Source organism: Balaenoptera physalus (assembly GCF_965194825.1).
Source record: "Balaenoptera physalus genome assembly, chromosome: 7".
Lineage (NCBI taxonomy): Eukaryota > Metazoa > Chordata > Mammalia > Artiodactyla > Balaenopteridae > Balaenoptera > Balaenoptera physalus.
This window is the reverse complement of record NC_138886.1, coordinates 42,419,947-42,437,437: the sequence shown is the minus strand read 5'-3', so window position 1 is coordinate 42,437,437 and position 17,491 is coordinate 42,419,947. Positions and strand designations below refer to the sequence as shown.

At 38.9% G+C, this 17,491-nt stretch overlaps 1 protein-coding gene across 1 annotated transcript in view; it reads right to left on the bottom strand.

The window, feature by feature from the left end:
* GNAQ (G protein subunit alpha q) overlaps nt 1–17,491 on the bottom strand; it is a 287,397-nt gene that overhangs the window by 66,434 nt on the left and 203,472 nt on the right. Inside the window, exons 4-5 of the mRNA XM_082471076.1 lie at nt 6,407–6,535; nt 3,622–3,751 (exon numbers count right to left, since the gene is read on the bottom strand). Of these exons, the coding sequence (XP_082327202.1) occupies nt 3,622–3,751; nt 6,407–6,535 (259 nt within the window). The remainder of the gene's footprint in view (nt 1–3,621; nt 3,752–6,406; nt 6,536–17,491) is intronic.

The following is a 17,491-nucleotide window of genomic DNA, read 5'->3' as shown; positions in this document are numbered from 1 at the left end:
CTATGTTCTTGGCCACCTTTCACAGCTCCTCTTGCTTTTCCTCTGAGTTTACCCCTAACTTCTGGAAGACACTGTGAAGCAGGGGAAAGAAAGCTGGTCTAGAAGGGGAGGAATGGGGGCCCTGAGTGACCTGGGCCATGGGCCTTAATCTCTCCATTCTTGTATCCTCAGCAAACCTGATCTTCTCACTTCACGGGAGGTCAGCTGGTGAGATTCAAATAAGTAATGGTTTAAGCAAGTTTTGAATAGGCATAAAGCGCTAAGGTATTATAAATGTCTACTCTCTCCTTTCACTATTCTTTTTTAAATCAATTGAGCAACTCCAAGAATCAGATTTGAAGGATAAATGTTTATGGGAATCCATCTTGGTTCAAAGGAGGATCTGGGGTACAGGGAACTATCTCGATATTTTAATAAAACTAAAACCTAATTGGTTGTGACCATTTCAAAAGAATTAATATAAGTTAGAAGCATACATTCAAAAAAGGAAGCATTGGAGAAAAGGGGCCTAAGTCTTTGGGATTCTATAAAAAGCTTGGTCTGTAAGACAGTCCCTGAGTCAATATCTGAGAAACAGCTTTGTATTAGTGCTCAGATACTCATGTAACAGAGAACCACAAAAAACAAGGACTAAAAGACAGAATCTGGATACACACTGATGAGCTGAAATACGTTATGTGAATGCCTTATTGCGTGCTCTGGGCTTTCAGGGGTACTGAAATAATGTATGCGTGAAAGAATTACAGCAGAGTAACTGGCTCTGTGCTGGTGTGCTATCAAAGGGAAACCAAGACAGCAAAAGGAATATGTAAGTCAACGCAGCTCTACAACCCTGATTATGCTCACCCACTATTTGATAACATATTTCCTTCTTTGGAGAAAAAAAATAAAGAAATTCATTCCCCAAACTCTTGGGAGGCTGAGAATCTAGACAGACAAAAGCATATCTACATAAAAATTTTGAAGATTAATACATAATAAAAGCCAAAACAATAATCTAAAATAAAATACTTCCCTTAGCTGCTTTTGCTTGTGGTCTGCAATGTATTTTCCACAGTTCCCCAAGATAAAAGGGAGATTGTCAGTATCCATTTCCAGGTTTTTCTCACGAATATATATCAAGGGAAGTACAACAAAGTCTGCTTTGGATTAAAGTTATGAACATCAGATTTCAAAACCAAGAACAAAATGTTTTAGGAGTCTATTCCAGCTTTGTCTCACCAAACCCTGAAAATGTGGGGAAAGTAGAATTCTATAGTTCTGAGTTTTTTTAATGATTTAAGAAAGTAGAGAGGCAATGACATTTTCATATATTACTATAACTGGAAAAGAAAAAAGAATAATGGACTACATCCTGACATTAAAAAATACTTTTGACAGTGTTTCCTAATTACCAACAGTGATGACTATGGCTAACATGGATGAAGAAATTAATGAGCAGTATTTTTTTCTTATTATGTTTAAGATCATCTCCAATACTACCATCAGGCTTGACCTGATACCTGAAAAGAACACCATAAAATTACAAGGCAAGCTTTAAAACTATTCACAAGTGGTTAGGGAGTCCTAATGAACAATAATAGAGTTATTATTTTAATTTGTAGCATAAGGCATCACTACAGGAATCAAAGAAACTGATGTATTTTTAGATGTGTGTACTGCTTATACATTGAATGGCGAGTTACTGTGGAAACTTTCATTCTGTGGAAACTTTAACTGGATTTACATGCTAGAATTAGCTGATGAGTTGCAAATTTTAAAGTGGTAAACTGATTAGCATTAAATCACAAAATATATTTCTTTATAAATAGAATGCATTTATCTCATATAAAATGTGTATTGATAAACACTTGTTTTCCTCTAGCTATATGTAAACAGTGGCATGAGAAATAAAATTATGCATGCGTCTTACGTCTTCTGTGCAGTTGAAAATGTCTTAAATTTATTTCACTGGACAGCAAACTAAAGAAAAGAAATGATGACCTTTATAACTAAGGCCTTCCTTCTCTCGGACTCTCTATTTTGACAAAAACATCCCTCTTTTATGAGGTCCTTTAGGACAATGTTGATTTTTTTTTTCCATTTCTGTATCTCTTTAGATACCCTGGTATCCAGCACATAGTAGATGAGCGCTCAAAATATTTTTTGTCTTGATTCAACATTCAAAGAAATAAAAAATGTTGTCATATGCTTCCAAGATATGTAGTATGTTTAAAATACTATATCCAAAGATTATGGAACAACTAACAGATATAAAAATAAAAATACATATAGAGATATCATAGCTCAAATTGTGATGGTAACTGCTTAACTCAAAGTGTGATAACTGATTCTCATATATCTTAGCATGCTTTTCAGGCACTTTGCATTACGGCTACAGAGGGCAAATGGCTGATAAACCTCATTGTTAAAAAGAAGTCCCTTAAATAGCAAGATATACATGAACAACAAAAAAAAGAACTTCTTTGATTGGTTCAAAAGCCCATATACTTGTAACCCAGGAAACATTTGAAATGTATGAATAGGTAACTCAGCTCTATATGGGATATTGGTTCATAACTCTTCATCAATCCTACATACAAAAAAAATGCTACGTAGGACTGGATACGTATTTTAAGAGATATTAATACCTGCAGAAAAATAAAATATTTAAAAGGACCAAGAAGCCAGAATTCTTATGTACCAAAAAAACTGTATAAAATTAGAAGTACATTTAATATGCCAGATCTTATTTTAATCAGCTATTGGGGATACTCACTTCCGTCTCTTTATTTTCTACCCTATTAGGAGGAAATTTAATATCTACTATTGGCATGTCAGTCTGCAAACTCTGCCTCTAACAGTATAACAATGGTGTCTTCTCCATTCTCCCAATACACACCGAACTCCAGATCAAAGTCACGGTTTTCTCAGCCCCCTTAATTATCCTCCACAATCAACTCTGACTCACCAGCGAGCCTTTATTGTCCTAAAAATCCATATTTATACTTGTTAGGATTTCATGCCATAGGGAGGAGATGACAACACTGAATCAGTTCTCCAGACAGGCATATCAAGGATGCTTTTTCAATCACCCAGTGCTTAGTAGAGACAAAGTTATGCAGTAGCCTATAGAATTCTATAAGAGCAGAAAGGCCACATCACTAGGACACTTCTTGGCTCCAGAACAAACTGATTTAGAGCCCAGCTGCAAAGTCATTCACATTTGCCAAGAGAGGTTTTGAGTACTCTTTGGGACCCACCCCTCATACAAACAACGATTTAAACAAAATGAAAACAGAACAAAACAGGCTGACTCACTCCAACACTCCCAACTCCATCCTGTAGGAAGAAGGCTATAAAATAATGTGACAATTAGCCTAGGGATTTCCTTGTTATTTTCATTTTCAGAGCCTCTGCGTAGTGTTAAAAGTATCACATAGGGTCCAATTAGACCTGAACACACAGACCTGCTCAAACATCTTACTGTTCTGAGTACACCACGTGGTACCATAGGGTTATTTTTAAAAATTCCCAAATCAGTAGTCAAGAAAGCAATGAAGTCAGTTTACCCCACACCCTATCATTTATTTGTGTCAGATGTTAAAATGAGAATCCATTGCCTGTCCACAGAGCACTCACCTCATTGTCTGACTCCACGAGAACTTGATCATATTCACTAAGCGCTACTAGAAACATGATAGAGGTGACATTTTCAAAGCAGTGTATCCATTTTCTTCTCTCTGACCTTTGGCCCCCTACATCGACCATTCTGCAAGGTTAATAATATTCATATTAATAGCACATAAAAAAATATCAATATAAATATAGCTTTACTTACAAACTTAGGAAACCCACTCTCTAAAGAGAATGGTCATCAAAACCAATCCAATTAACACTTATTGAACATCTACTAATTTTCTGTTACCTAACAATCAAAGTCAAGACATTCTGGGTAATAACTCATTGCACTTATTAGAAAGTTACCTGATATGTATAAAAATTATAATTTTGTAAAAAAAAAAAAAAATCCTGTGCCAAGCCAAGGAAAAAGGCTGTTTTATTTAATCAAGCACAGAAGAGTCAGAAACAAAATGAGTTTTATTTGTGTTCAGCTCTAATGGCAAATACTGACTTCAGTTTCTTTTCCTATAAAATGAGAATGAAGATCCTCACGTATTTCTCAAGGAAGCTAGGAATGACTACAAATGCATTTAAAAGATGTAAGACGCTATGTATTTCAACATGGGTGTGTAATGCTTCAACTAAATGCAAACAAAACCCCACTGATCTTCATCAGGAAGGTAAGCTTTTGGGGCTGTTTTTTCTTTCCAATATTGACAATAATTTGGGACAGTCCAATCACGTTGGGTAACATGGTGCAATTAGCCTTATGCACAAGTCAACTTGCTAAACTGCAAGAAGTGGTATGTGTAAAACATCAAGATGCTATAAGAGGCCACCATTTGAACTATATCAAGGACTTGTTTTTACACATCAATTCTGTGCTCAGGAATCAACACTGGCATCAATTAATTTGAGTGCTAGTGTATATAGAAAATATCTAGCAGAACTTGGTAATGAATCCAAGTTTCCTCAAGTTGCTGAATCCATAACTTGACTAAAATGTGCACAATGTTTACAAGATAAAATATTTTCAGAAAATGAGAGTTTTAGGTATAAAAGTTTGAGAGTAGGGCTCTTTAAGTGTTTGTTGAAAACTGCAGTTGTTCCTGGTATTTTCCTGCCTCTAAGGATCAAACCTAAACTAAGAAATCAAGAATCTTCCCGTGACTGCTTTGAACAGTTTCCTATGAAAGAGATATCTGAGGGGCAAAACAATGGATCCAGGGAGACCTATGAACTACAGACATCAAAACTAGAATTCTTAGGTCTTTAGAAATATTAAAATGCTAGCTCTTCTCTAATGTCAAGTCAATAATATGCTCATTTATATAAAATTCTCATTCCATGAAATCCTGTCATGCTAAACCCTATAAGATGTTTTTGATGGTAGCAAGAAATTATTCTTCTACATCATTACTTTTACTGAAGTGCCAAAGAATGTCCTTTAAAAGCTAGTGCCCAAAATGTAGGGAAAAAACCCAAGATGTAATAGTAACCTGGTTTCAGATTTCACTAATCATAAAGCAAAAAGGAGATGAAATCTCCACGAAATGCTTTATGTTTTCTGAAAATATTCTAACACGGTTATAAGCAGAAGGAAATTTGGTGTCTCAAATTAAAGATCTCTAAACGCAATGAACTCAAAACTTAATCCAGAATGCTGGAGCTATAGGGAGCCTTGGTGATCATCTAATGTAACCATTTTATTGATTGAAAAAAAAGAGGCTCAGAAATTATTTCCAAAGTGTCACCCTCTTTATGGCTATGTCTATTAGAGTAGCGTATGGCAGCCAGATGTAACCACAGGTGCAGAGATTGATTAGAATGAAACACACAGTGCTTTGCAGGGAATGATGGAGGGCCTGCCCATCAGGGTCACATGGCAGAGTTACATCACAGGAGTTACATTAATTTCCACTTCACAACCCTGTGTTGTACGTAGTTGTCTTAAATGGATGGCTCTCCCAAGAAGCTCAACTCTCTGCACCCAAAGACATATTCATATGGCCTCATTTCTCCATGTACCATGTGGTTTGTATTCTAACTAAAAGTACGTCTGAGTGATTGTGTAATAAGAGATTAAATGAAAGTACATCAGTCTTGTTTATTTTTTCTCATCTTAAAAAAAATTAGACTACTTCAGCTGAAGTATTACCCAGAAAGAATAGCAGCAGCAAGGGAGAAAGTAATAAACTTTCATTCTATTTTCCTATGTAAATTTAGACTAGGTTAATCAATCCATTTCCAAAACCATGTATTTTTAAATTTTTCAGGCAACTCATTTTAGGAGTACAAAGCAGCCTGTATTCTTATTGCTACTGAAAAATTCTACCTTGGTACCAGAGGACCTGGAGGAAACAACATGAAAGCTTCTGACAACCTGTAATTTCTGTTATTAATAGGGTTATGAGATAATTTATATCTTATACAAATGTAAAAATACAGTGTTTATATGTACATGTAAAAATACAGTTTGTACAATGTACAAACACTGACCTCACAGTTAAAATGATTCCCAACCAGTTTTAGTCTGGACCAATGTTTGAGTAACTTTTAACCACCGGCAAACTATTCACTGATTTCTCAGGGATTTAACCTGAACTAAGAAACCTGCCCATACATCTTTCCTCTGCTTCCTCTTTCAGGGACACACTATTTCATTTGTGTCTCCAGTGATAATAATTGTTATAAAGGTGATATTGTTTTAAAGTCTACACATGGTTTCAATATTCATAGAGTTCACAAAAACGTGCTCAAGGCAGAAGAGCTGGGAAGTAGATTGTATGGACTCAGGTACTACCTGAAAATGACACTTTGTAAGTCAAAGGGGTACTCGATGATCCCTGTGGTGGGGACTCGAACTCTGAGCACATCTTGCTGCGTAGGCAGGTAGGCAGGGTCGGCAACGCGGTCCAAGTCATTAAGGTAGCTGGAGGAGGGAAGACACAGGAGAGCGTCAGTGACACCGTCACACCAGACCTGCTGATGGAAAAGGAGGGACAACAATGGATCCTAAGACAGAAGTGGAGAGAAGGAAGAAAAATATCAGAAAGTGGTGGAGTAGCTTGGGAAGTGAAAGATACAGTCAACCTTCTGTTAGTCAGAGCAAGGTTGTCCATCTATGGATGCCTGGTTCCCAGTATTTCTCTTTTCTTCTCTTACTGTCAAATAGAACCCTGACAGAACGTAAAGCGGGAGAAGAAAAGAATTAAATGGGTCTCCTACCCTCTACTTGTTTAGCAGGTCTGGTGGGCAAGCAGGAGTTTAAAGCAAATAGTTTTTGAATTATTTATACAAATGTTATTTGTATAAACAAACAGATAACAGAGCTACACAGAAGGTCAGGATGCACTTTTTTGCCTTTTTACAGAACATCAGAGCCTTTCCCTGGAATGTATTTCCTTATAAAACAGCAGCATACCATGTCCTAAACTCTGTCCAAAGCCTAAGTCATTCACAATTAATGTGAAGCCATGAGATTTCTAGTCACTGAGGCAACAATACTGAAGGCCAGATATTCCCAGTATAGACTCATCACACCTAAACTTTAAATTTATCTGCTTATATGACACTTTTCCATTAAAAAAAAAAAGCTTTTTATTGTGAAATAATTATAGACTCACAAGAAGCTGCAAAAATATTACAGAGAATTCCCCTGTGCCCTTCACCTAATTTCCCCCAATGATAACATCTTATGTGACCATAGTATATTATCAAAACCAGGAATTTGACACTGATCAATACTATTAACTATACTACAGACCCTACTTGGATTTCACCAATTTTTACACACACACACACACACACACATTTTTGGGGGTGTATACTTCTACGAAATTTTATTACATGTAGAGATTCGTGCAATCACCACTGCAATCAGGATACAGAATTGTTCTGTTAGCAAAAAGAAACTTCTGTGTGCTACCCATCCCAATCCTAACCCCTGGCAAGCACACATATGTTCTCCATCAGTATAATTTTATCATTTCAAAAGTGTTATATTCCATTCACTTTCCATTCTCTCAAATTGCAAAAATAATTTACAACTTGAAGAATGACATAACTTGATATAACTGATGACAAACAGGTAAAAATGACTGTTCTGCATGGCATCCTCATGATTTCAAAGAGTCACTATGTTCCCTTTGGCCCTGGAAGGGATGGAGCACAGAGATGATTTCAAAACATACAACTGCAAAGTATATACAGAAAGTAACTAACGTGTGAATAAGATTTAAAGAAAAGGTAGAACCATTATAGACTTGGAAGAGATTAGATCTTCAACCCCTTTATGCCCACAAACAAGAGACAGTGAGGGCTTCCCTGGTGGCGCAGTGGTTGAGAATCTGCCTGCCAGTGCAGGGGACACGGGTTCAAGCCCTGGTCTGGGAAGATCTCACATGCCGCGGAGCAATTAGGCCCGTGAGCCACAACTACTGAGCCTGCACGTCTGGAGCCTGTGCTCCGCAACAAGAGAGGCCACGATAGTGAGAGGCCCGCGCACCGCGATGAAGAGTGGCCCCCACTTGCCGCAACTAGAGAAAGCCCTCGCACAGAAACGAAGACCCAACACAGCCATAAAAATAAATAAATAAATAAATAAATAAATAAATAAATAAATAAATAAAAAAGAGAGACAGTGAGTTCTGAGACACGTAACAGGGAACGTCTGGTGTGGAGCATAACTCAGCAAGCGCACAAACACTCAGGTGACGTGACTTACCCAGGATAAAGACTGTCTCGCCCTGGTATTCCTGCCTTAGTACCTAAAAGAGCGCCTGGCAAATAGTACTTAACGATTATTTGCTGAATGGAGGGATGATTTCCCATGCTGAGATTTAGTTTTAGCATTATTTAAATATCCTTCTTACTAGTGGTGTTTCCGTATCAATGAGACTGTTAAATTTGAAACTGAGTATTGAAAAAAATTTAAGTCTCTAAGATTCATGGGATCATAAAATAGTAGAGCTACGTCTGACTTTAACAAAGAAAGAAATTACTGCCTTTTTGGAGCTGTATCAATTCTTTAAGACAAAAAAGTACAGTATTAGTCTGGAAATTCCTAATACAAAGCAACTATAATTAGTATTCTAGTGGCCTTGTCCCAAACACATCAATGATTCTTTAGCTGGCAATTAGCTCTCTACTGGCTGATAGAAACCAGCCTGATATCTTTAATTATTAGAAAAATGGCTGGGGGACAAAAAGAGGGAGAGGCTGGGAGAATATGGGCTTGAGAGGCAGGAAGGAAATGTAAAAATGGACTGGACTCCAAATTTTAGTGAATATCCTGGCACGGTCCGGGAGTTGCCTGATGGGGTTAATAAGCCCATGTTTTGGGTGTTGGCCTGTATCTCATCCTACAGATAAACCAGCTCACGACTCCATAAATGCAAAATCAACTGGGTACTCTGTATAGATGGAGTTTTTTGATTTATGAGCTCCTTGATTTGAAAAAATCAAAATGAATGTACATTTTGAAATCTGCAAGATCATCATTTATTTAACTACTATATACAAAAATTTAATTCAGAGGAATCAGAGAACTTCCAATTCACATTGGCAAGCTTGTTTGGAAATAGGCTGCCCAGTAAACCATTTCTACTCACTTCACCCAATCCAGAGGTCAGAACAGAAGGTGGCTAAGTCTTGGACACAAGGTGCTACTGTGTTCTTGTGGGAAGAGAAATCGTGGCTTTCTGTTTGTTGATCTGTTTCTTTTTTTTTTTTTTTAATTTTATTTATTTATTTATTTATGGCTGTGTTGGGTCTTCGTTTCTGTGCGAGGGCTTTCTCCAGCTGCGGCAAGTGGGGGCCACTCCTCATCGCGGTGTGCAGGCCTCTCACTATCGTGGCCTCTCCCATTGCAGAGCACAGGCTCCAGACGCGCAGGCTCAGCAATTGTGGCTCACGGGCCCAGTCGCTCCGCGGCATGTGGGATCTTCCCAGACCAGGGCTCGAACCCGTGTCCCCTGCATTGGCAGGCAGACTCTCAACCACTGTGCCACCAGGGAAGCCCTGTTGATCTGTTTCTTGAAGATGAACTCAACAGACTACTCGTTGCCACTTCATTTTTAAACATGTGTCCTTGCACAGGAAAATTTAAAGAACCAGCACATGAAGTGGGAGAGTCCCTGTCACACTGCACGTGAGAACCTTGCTAGTCTCTCTCCAATTCAGAAGGGTGAACTGAGCTCTGGGAAAAACACGATGGAGTAACACAGAATCAGGATATACACCTGCGACTGAAAGCCACTGATACGAGTTTAGAGGCTGTCCTAAAAATACTGTCAGTGGTTTCTCTCTGTGAACGCCGGGCACTACTGAGACATTAGCTGAATATCTGAAGCATTCATACGTGCAAGAATATTTTCCCCCTTCATCTTTCTTTTGCTCCTTTTCAATGTAAGCATAGTTCAGAGAGTAATAACGGCAACGTAACAATTAACCTATACTGGGCACTTGCTGCTAGCTAGGCTCTGTTCTGTCTGTTCATTGCCCAGGTTTCAACATATTTCAAGGCAAGGAAATGGCCATTAAAGATCCTCATACATTTACAATTTACTGGAAAGTGAACTGCACTCCTTGCTTGACATTCTTGTTGTTTTGTTTTAGTTGGATGGTGGAGAGAAAGGCCCACTTCACTTGGAGTAAAAAAGTTAAACTGATCTAGTTTAACAAAAGAAAAAAACGGAAAAGAACTTATCAAGGTCTGCTAGTTGAAACATACATTATCTAGAACCAGAACCAAACCAAACAACACCTAGAACACCCCAAAACAAGACTAGAAAAACAAAACAGAACAACAACAAACCCCCCCAATCAAACAAAAGACACACAATCTATTTTCTCCTACAGGAAGGTCTGGGTGGCTCAAAAGCTACCCAAAACTGAAGACCTGTTGCAGATAATTTGAGAAACAGGTAAAACGTGCAGGCCACCTAGACTAGCATCTTTCACTGCCAAAGAGAGGCCAGTGTGGAGAGCTTCTGCCTGCACAAGCACCAACCCCACGTGGCCCCCTCACTCTGGGCTTCAGGACTTGGAGGGACTCACAGCACTTTCTGCATTTCACATTTGCTTAGGAAAAAGGCCACTCTACTGCCTTAGAAATGGAGTTCTAGCATGATAAGACTAGCATATCCTCATTTGTTGATTCTTGTCATATTCTGAGAAGAGGTAATGATGGAATAATCTCTTAACTGAATTGTACTTTCCACTGAAGCACCTCATATTTGGGGGAAAAATGCTGGTGGAATATGGGGGGTGGATGGGTTCATGTTGGATTACTCCATTCATTTAACCTTTAACTAATGAGGTCTGAACAACTTACATTGCAGAGTAAATTCAGAGTTAATTATAGTTATAATTTGTTTTGTAGGAATGATTTTGAGTGGCTGCTGAGGTCATTCTCAGGGTGCTGCTATGGTGACAGGCACAAGGTACATTTCCAAGGCAATGTATGTATAACAAGTGGCTGGCAGTAGCTCTCTCCTGATGTCAGAGAGAGAAAGCTCCATGGTACACACAGGACTTATTTAACTGTCTAGGAGTGAAGACTTATTTAAGATTGTGCTTGAAAATGGGTTTAGTCAAACTCATCTTACTCTAATCCATTCAAGGGAATTTAATGACTTGTCATTGCTTTGAGACATTCAGTAATTGATAACTTCATAATTGACTAAAAAACCCAAAAAACCTCAACGTTTTCCCACAGACATTTGCTCATTTAGGGCTCTCACACTCCGTGGGGTCAAGGACCATGACTCCCTTTGTCCAAGGCTGGTCACCGACACTCAACCAAGGGCCTGGAACACAGCAGATGCTTAACATGGGACCCAAATTAAAACTATTTTATGGAAAACATTGTAGTGGTTAGAAAGGCACGTTACACCTTCTAGGAGAAAACACCAGAGTATGGGGGTTGTTAGGTACCCATCTTTACACAACTACTTCTCCGGGCTATTACTGGCTTGTATTATGTAAGACCTAAATTCTGAATTCAAATGCCTCTGATGAATATAAAGACAACACAGAAAGGAAAGGCAGTATCCATTTAATTTCATTTAGTAGATGAGCTTCCTGCTCTTCTTTAGGTCCTGGCCACAAAATGATATAATTTGTACATCCGTTTTATGCTTGTCAGTATCAAGCTTTCAGGCCTTGGAATTCGCTCTAATCCAGGGCAAACAGAGGGAGCGGTCCCTTATTAACAAACGATTGTGACACAATATCTTTAATGGAAGAAACAGGTTTCTGATGGTTTTCAGGGAAAAGGAAGCCGACAAAAAGACTAGTAAAATTTCCATAATTCCTTTCCTACCATGAAAAAAATGCAGGGTCATCTGAAATTCAACAGCCATCTTGATCATGACATTCTGGTAGGTGCTAAGGAAATGAAAATTCCCAGGATATGATCCCTGCCTGCAATGAGTCTACCAACTTGTAGGAAAAAAGGGTGTTATGTGAAGAGGAGAAACAGGGGAGTTTATTAGGGAAGGAATGAATGCTTGTATATTTTGGAAAGAGCCGTTTTCTGGGAACTTGTTTGAACTGTCTCTAATCCTTGGTGATTATCCACAAAACATCCTTCTCTAGCATGACTGATTTATAAGAAAGACAAGGAAATCATGTCCATTCGTTTATAACTACACCTTGTAACTGCTAAGGTCTTTATACATTTAACTTCAGTATCACATCTGGCTGCAGAAAAAATAAGAAATTCAGAAATGGGCTATAATCCACTACTTTAAATGATTAAAAATATATGCGATAAGCTTGAATGTCACTAAAACAATATGCTCTAATCAAACTAAATATGGCATTTCTCTTTTGAATGCTTTAAAAAGAGATTTCAATTGTTCCTTAGTTTTTGGCAGTAGTTTGTCAGTAACAGATTTGAGTTGACCTTCAAGTTTAATTTATGCTCCAATCTGACATGTAATGAGAACTTATTTTCTTAGATCTTTTTAGAAGTAAAAAGAAAAAGCCCTACTACCTATGACTGGAAGGGTAATTGAAATCTAAGCCAAGAATAACATAGAAATTAGAATCAAGTGGGTTTTTTTTTTTTTTAATGAAGGAAACACGAATAAAATTTAGAGATGACTCAGCAAGTAAACAGTATCATATTACAGCCGGGGTTAAAAAAAATTAATACACGTATTAGGCATACAAGCCTTAGCAATTATACCAAAAGGGGGAAAAGCACCCGTGGGTGATAAGTGGAAAAAGAAATCTCTGACATTTGTTCTAAATCCAACCAAACATAGTAAGATGACTGAATACAGCACCTTGGAGCATTTAATGTAACACACTACGGGGTGTATGCTGGGGCTCTTCATCTCCTGTGTAAGAGCCTCTTATCTAGAGGCTGTATTTATCAATATAAGAGAGTTGCAGTTCAAGTCAGATATTAAGACGAAGTTCTGGCACAGAAAATGACTCTGGGTAGAATTTCACATTTTTTATTATTGAAAAGAAGGTTAGAAAAACTAGGTCGACTTCATTAAAAAAATGAAGAAGACCTCCTTATATGAGGAGAAGTCTTGGGGGATGTGAAAGCTAGATCATGCCTGAGATCTTATCTGACACTGTCAAAAGCAGTGGAAGCTAAGGAGAAACTAGAAACTTACAGTTACTGTGCAGTTTCTATGTGACCACAAGGATTCAAAGGAAAAAAATAAAAGAAATTGTCAAAGTGAACTTAAAAAAAAAAAAAAAAGTGAAAGTAACAGTTCTGCAAAACCGCTGTCCTGAGGGGAGAGTCAAGTACAGGTTTTGATGCCAAGACCCAGCTAAGTCCCTCCCTCCTCTGGTAGAGCCCGCTGCTCAGATGAGCCTGGCTGGTAACCTGGTTAGGTGGGTCAGCTGCATGAGATTTCTGATTACTCATTATACAAACACTTCCATCTCCTGAAGAGCTCGCTCTGTGGAGGGCAAATCAACTCTCCTTTTTCCTCTTTAACACCTGGTACACCATGATCAGAGTTCAAGGAGGTGCAGCATTTACTACAGAGAATTTGTTCATAAGAAATTATTTGTTTTCAGTACAAAATTCCAGGTTTAAAACATGATCACCTAGTGGTAGCAGGGGGGGCTACAATCTCACAGTTTATGAAAGCTACTCAGGGAGAATATTCTGTGGGATAAAACAGAAGAGATCATGCATTTAAACTGTCCTTTGCCAATAAACTAAACCAACCCAGAAAATCAGATTTTTTGAAAGTAAATTAAATAGCTCGTAAAAAGATCCTATATCACTGCATCTAGTAAACAGTTTCAGTATCTTAAATATGGATAGTTGATCTGAATGTCTACCGTAAAGAGACCACTAGTGTCAAGTGGGGAAGGAGCGGGGCACCTATGTGTGTGTCAGACAGACTCCAGGGCCAGGGCCACCGCCAGGCTTGGGTCAGAGTAAAAGATTCCCAAGTCTGTTGCCCAAAAAACAAATTAACCTTGTAATTAAGAGCAAAAACAAAACAACAACAGGGGAGAGGGATAAATCAGGAGCTTGGGATGAACATACACACACTACCATATATAAGATAGATAACCAACAAGGACCTACTATATAGCACAGGGAACTCTACTCAATGTTCTGTGATAACCCATACGAGAAAAGAATCTAAAAAAGAATATATGTATAACTGAATCACTTTGCTGTGCACCTGAAACTAACCCAACACTGTAAATCAACTACACTCCAATCAAATTAAAATGTTAGACAACAACAACAAACAACAACAAAACAACAGAAGAGGGTGAGAGACAGAGATCGAGAAGGAAAAGGGAAGGGAGGAAGAGGCCTTTTTCCATTTGCCTGTTTGGCTTTGTTAATTTATTCATCTTTTATATGCTAACTTTCAAAGCTGTTGACTAATTTTGACACAATTTTTATACTTCTAAAACGTATCAGAAGCATCAGAAGGGTACTTTTTATTCTAGTCTGCTCATCTTGAACTGTAAGGACAGTGCTTAATTCATTAATTTACACATATTTATTGAAAATCTGTTATATGTTCAATTCAAATCACTGTGTGTGTTGGAGAGGGAGGGGGGTTGGCACAGGGAGCTGGTACAAAATACTTAAAATATATATATTTTCTTTGCCTTTAGGGACATCAGGCTACCTGCGAAGCAAAGATAGCACAGATGAATCTATTAAGAAATAATTAAGTGCCAAACTGTGAGGTGCTAACTATGAATGCATTAAGAAGGGAGAGATGATTATGAACTGCAGTCACTAGAGAATTGCATAGAAAAGTGGGGGATGAGTTACAGCGTGCAGACTGAATGGGACTGGAACAGGCAGAAGAGGGGAGAAAAGAGGGATGGGAAGAAATCAGCAAAGAAACATAATTTACTTATTCTTTTATTATGTTCCTCATTCATTCAACAACTTTCTCTTAAAGCCTGACTGAAAGCTAAGCACTGTGCATAGCACTGGGTGGGAACCACAAAGGGAAAAAAAAAAAAAAAAAAAAAGATGTGAATCCTGTCCTCAAGGAGCTCGTGCTCTAGCAATGGCGATAAACATGCTATAAAATAACCATTTTACAGCACAGAAAAGATGTGACTCAGAAGAGAGCTCCCAGTGATGGGAGCCAAGAGTCAGCCATGAGCAAAAGGTCGCTGACTAAAGCAGGTCTCTCACGGTCACGTCTCCTTAACTTGGATATTGGTTCTGTAGGACCAGAACTTTCATTTTAACAAGGATGATCAGGTCTGAGGAGCTGGTCACATTAAACTAATCATAGACCACAATTCTTTAAATCAAGAAGCCATTGCGTTAATGAAGAAGAACATCAGGGTCAGCCCATAAGAGTCCAAAGAGGGCTTGGTAGGTGGGGAGTGAAAATAAAGGAACGGGCCCAATGGAGAAAGCAAGTGTCCTGGGCTCACTTGAGACTGGAGGTGGGGTCATCTCCCAGTCAGGTACAAGTTCTCTTAGGCCCCTTTCAAAAGCCGGTCAGCCCTACCTTTGGTTCCACTGACTGTTAAATCCCATCACACTCTCAACCAGCTGCACCAGGCACTACAATGGGGGCAAAAGCCAAGCCACATGAGACACAATCCTTACTCTCAGAGCCAAATCTACTCAGTCAACATTTCTGGTCATTTATGCCATCTTTAGTACTGGACATTCTGTGCACGGCATTTAGAGGTACTACCAGGGAACACAGTCTATAGAGCTCTCTGACGCTCACCTCCTATCTGAAGTTTTGTTGTGCAAAGAGCTATTGATGGAGTACTGCTGTGGGACTGCAGGCCATCTGTTCTCTCAGTTCTCTAAAAATGAATCTCTGGGTTGATTCAGAGCATCCGAGGCCTAAGGTAGGGTCTATCTAAATGGCAGAAGTGGAAGCAGAGTGCTAGTTGCCTTTTAATATTCAGTCTTCGTCCATGGGAGGGGCTTGCAATTTTTTTCTTTTCTTTTTTTTGCGAGGTGGGGTGGTTTGAAATCAGATAGTATTTTAGGCTTTGTGGGCCATTCAGTCTGTTGCAATGACTCAACTCTGCCACTGGGCACAAAACCAGCTTTGGGCAACACATAAACAAATAGGCTTGGCTATGTTCCAACAACACTTAATTTATAAAGACAGGCAGCAGGTTGAGTTTGGCCTGCGGGTTTTCCAATCCTGTTCTATAGTAATAGCGCCCCTGGTTTCATGTGGGTACAATGTCATCCTGAGTAGACTGTGGGAAGGATTGTAAAGAAGAGGTCAAACTACTGAACGTGCAAACATTCTGCCGAAATATGAGCAAGCAGCAAACTGACAGAGTGAAGCATCTCCCACATCCACTTTGCCCTTCAAGCAGAGAGAATGAATGACGAACAGGTGTCAAGGCAAACCCCCTTCCCTACTACATCACTGTAATGAAGGTTACAGTGGTTAAGTCTTACCACCTCTAACAGCTCCAAGCATTCTGAAAAAGAAATACTAGAGACCAAGTCTTAGAATCATCAGAGTTCACTGTGGAAGACAAATACAGGGTATGTTTTATTCTTGCAAAAGGTTATTAGGAGAGGGACTTACCTGGTGGCGCAGTGGTTAAGAATCCGCCTGCCAATGCAGGGGACATGGGTTCGAGCCCTGATCCGGGGAGATCCCACATGTCACCTAAGCCCCTGCACCACAACGACTGAGCCTGCACTCTAGAGTCTGCAAGCCACAACTACTGAAACCTGCGTGCCTAGAGCCCTTGCTCCGCAACAAGAGAAGCCACCGCAATGAGAAGCCTGCGCACTGCAACGAAGAGTAGCCCCCGCTCACCGCAGCTAGAGAAAGCCTGTGAGCAGCAACGAAGACCCAATGCAGCCATAAATAAATAAATAAATAAATAAATAAATAAATAAATAAATAAATAAATAAATAAAGGTTATTAGGAGATATGGCTCATTAGATAAAAGATAACAAAAATAGAAGTAAATATGTCACGCGGGTGGAAAAAAGGGTCACTCCATGTTATTACTGTCACTCTTTAAAAAAGAGCAAACATGCAAGATCAATACCCTCTTCTGAGCTCAAGACAGCATTTTTAGTCATTTAACTATATAGAGAATAATCTCTGTGTTCATTATATTTCTAGGTAAATTTGGGGGGTACCAGGTTTCCACTTGACTGCATAGGGTAATGGTTTCTCAGATAAAGGCATTCTACTATTACAGAATCAAAGGATTTCAGAATTAGAAAAGAGTTTAGAGATTACAGAACAGACACCAGTGTCTGAGGCCAGTGAGACTTATGCAGTCAAAAGCCCCACAGGTGAGGAATGGCAGACGCAATTCCACCGAAGGCTGGACTTTGACCCAATGGTCTCACCACACAATGTCTCGTCTGCCTCCAAAAGCCTGCAGTAGGCTTACACTTCTTTTTAA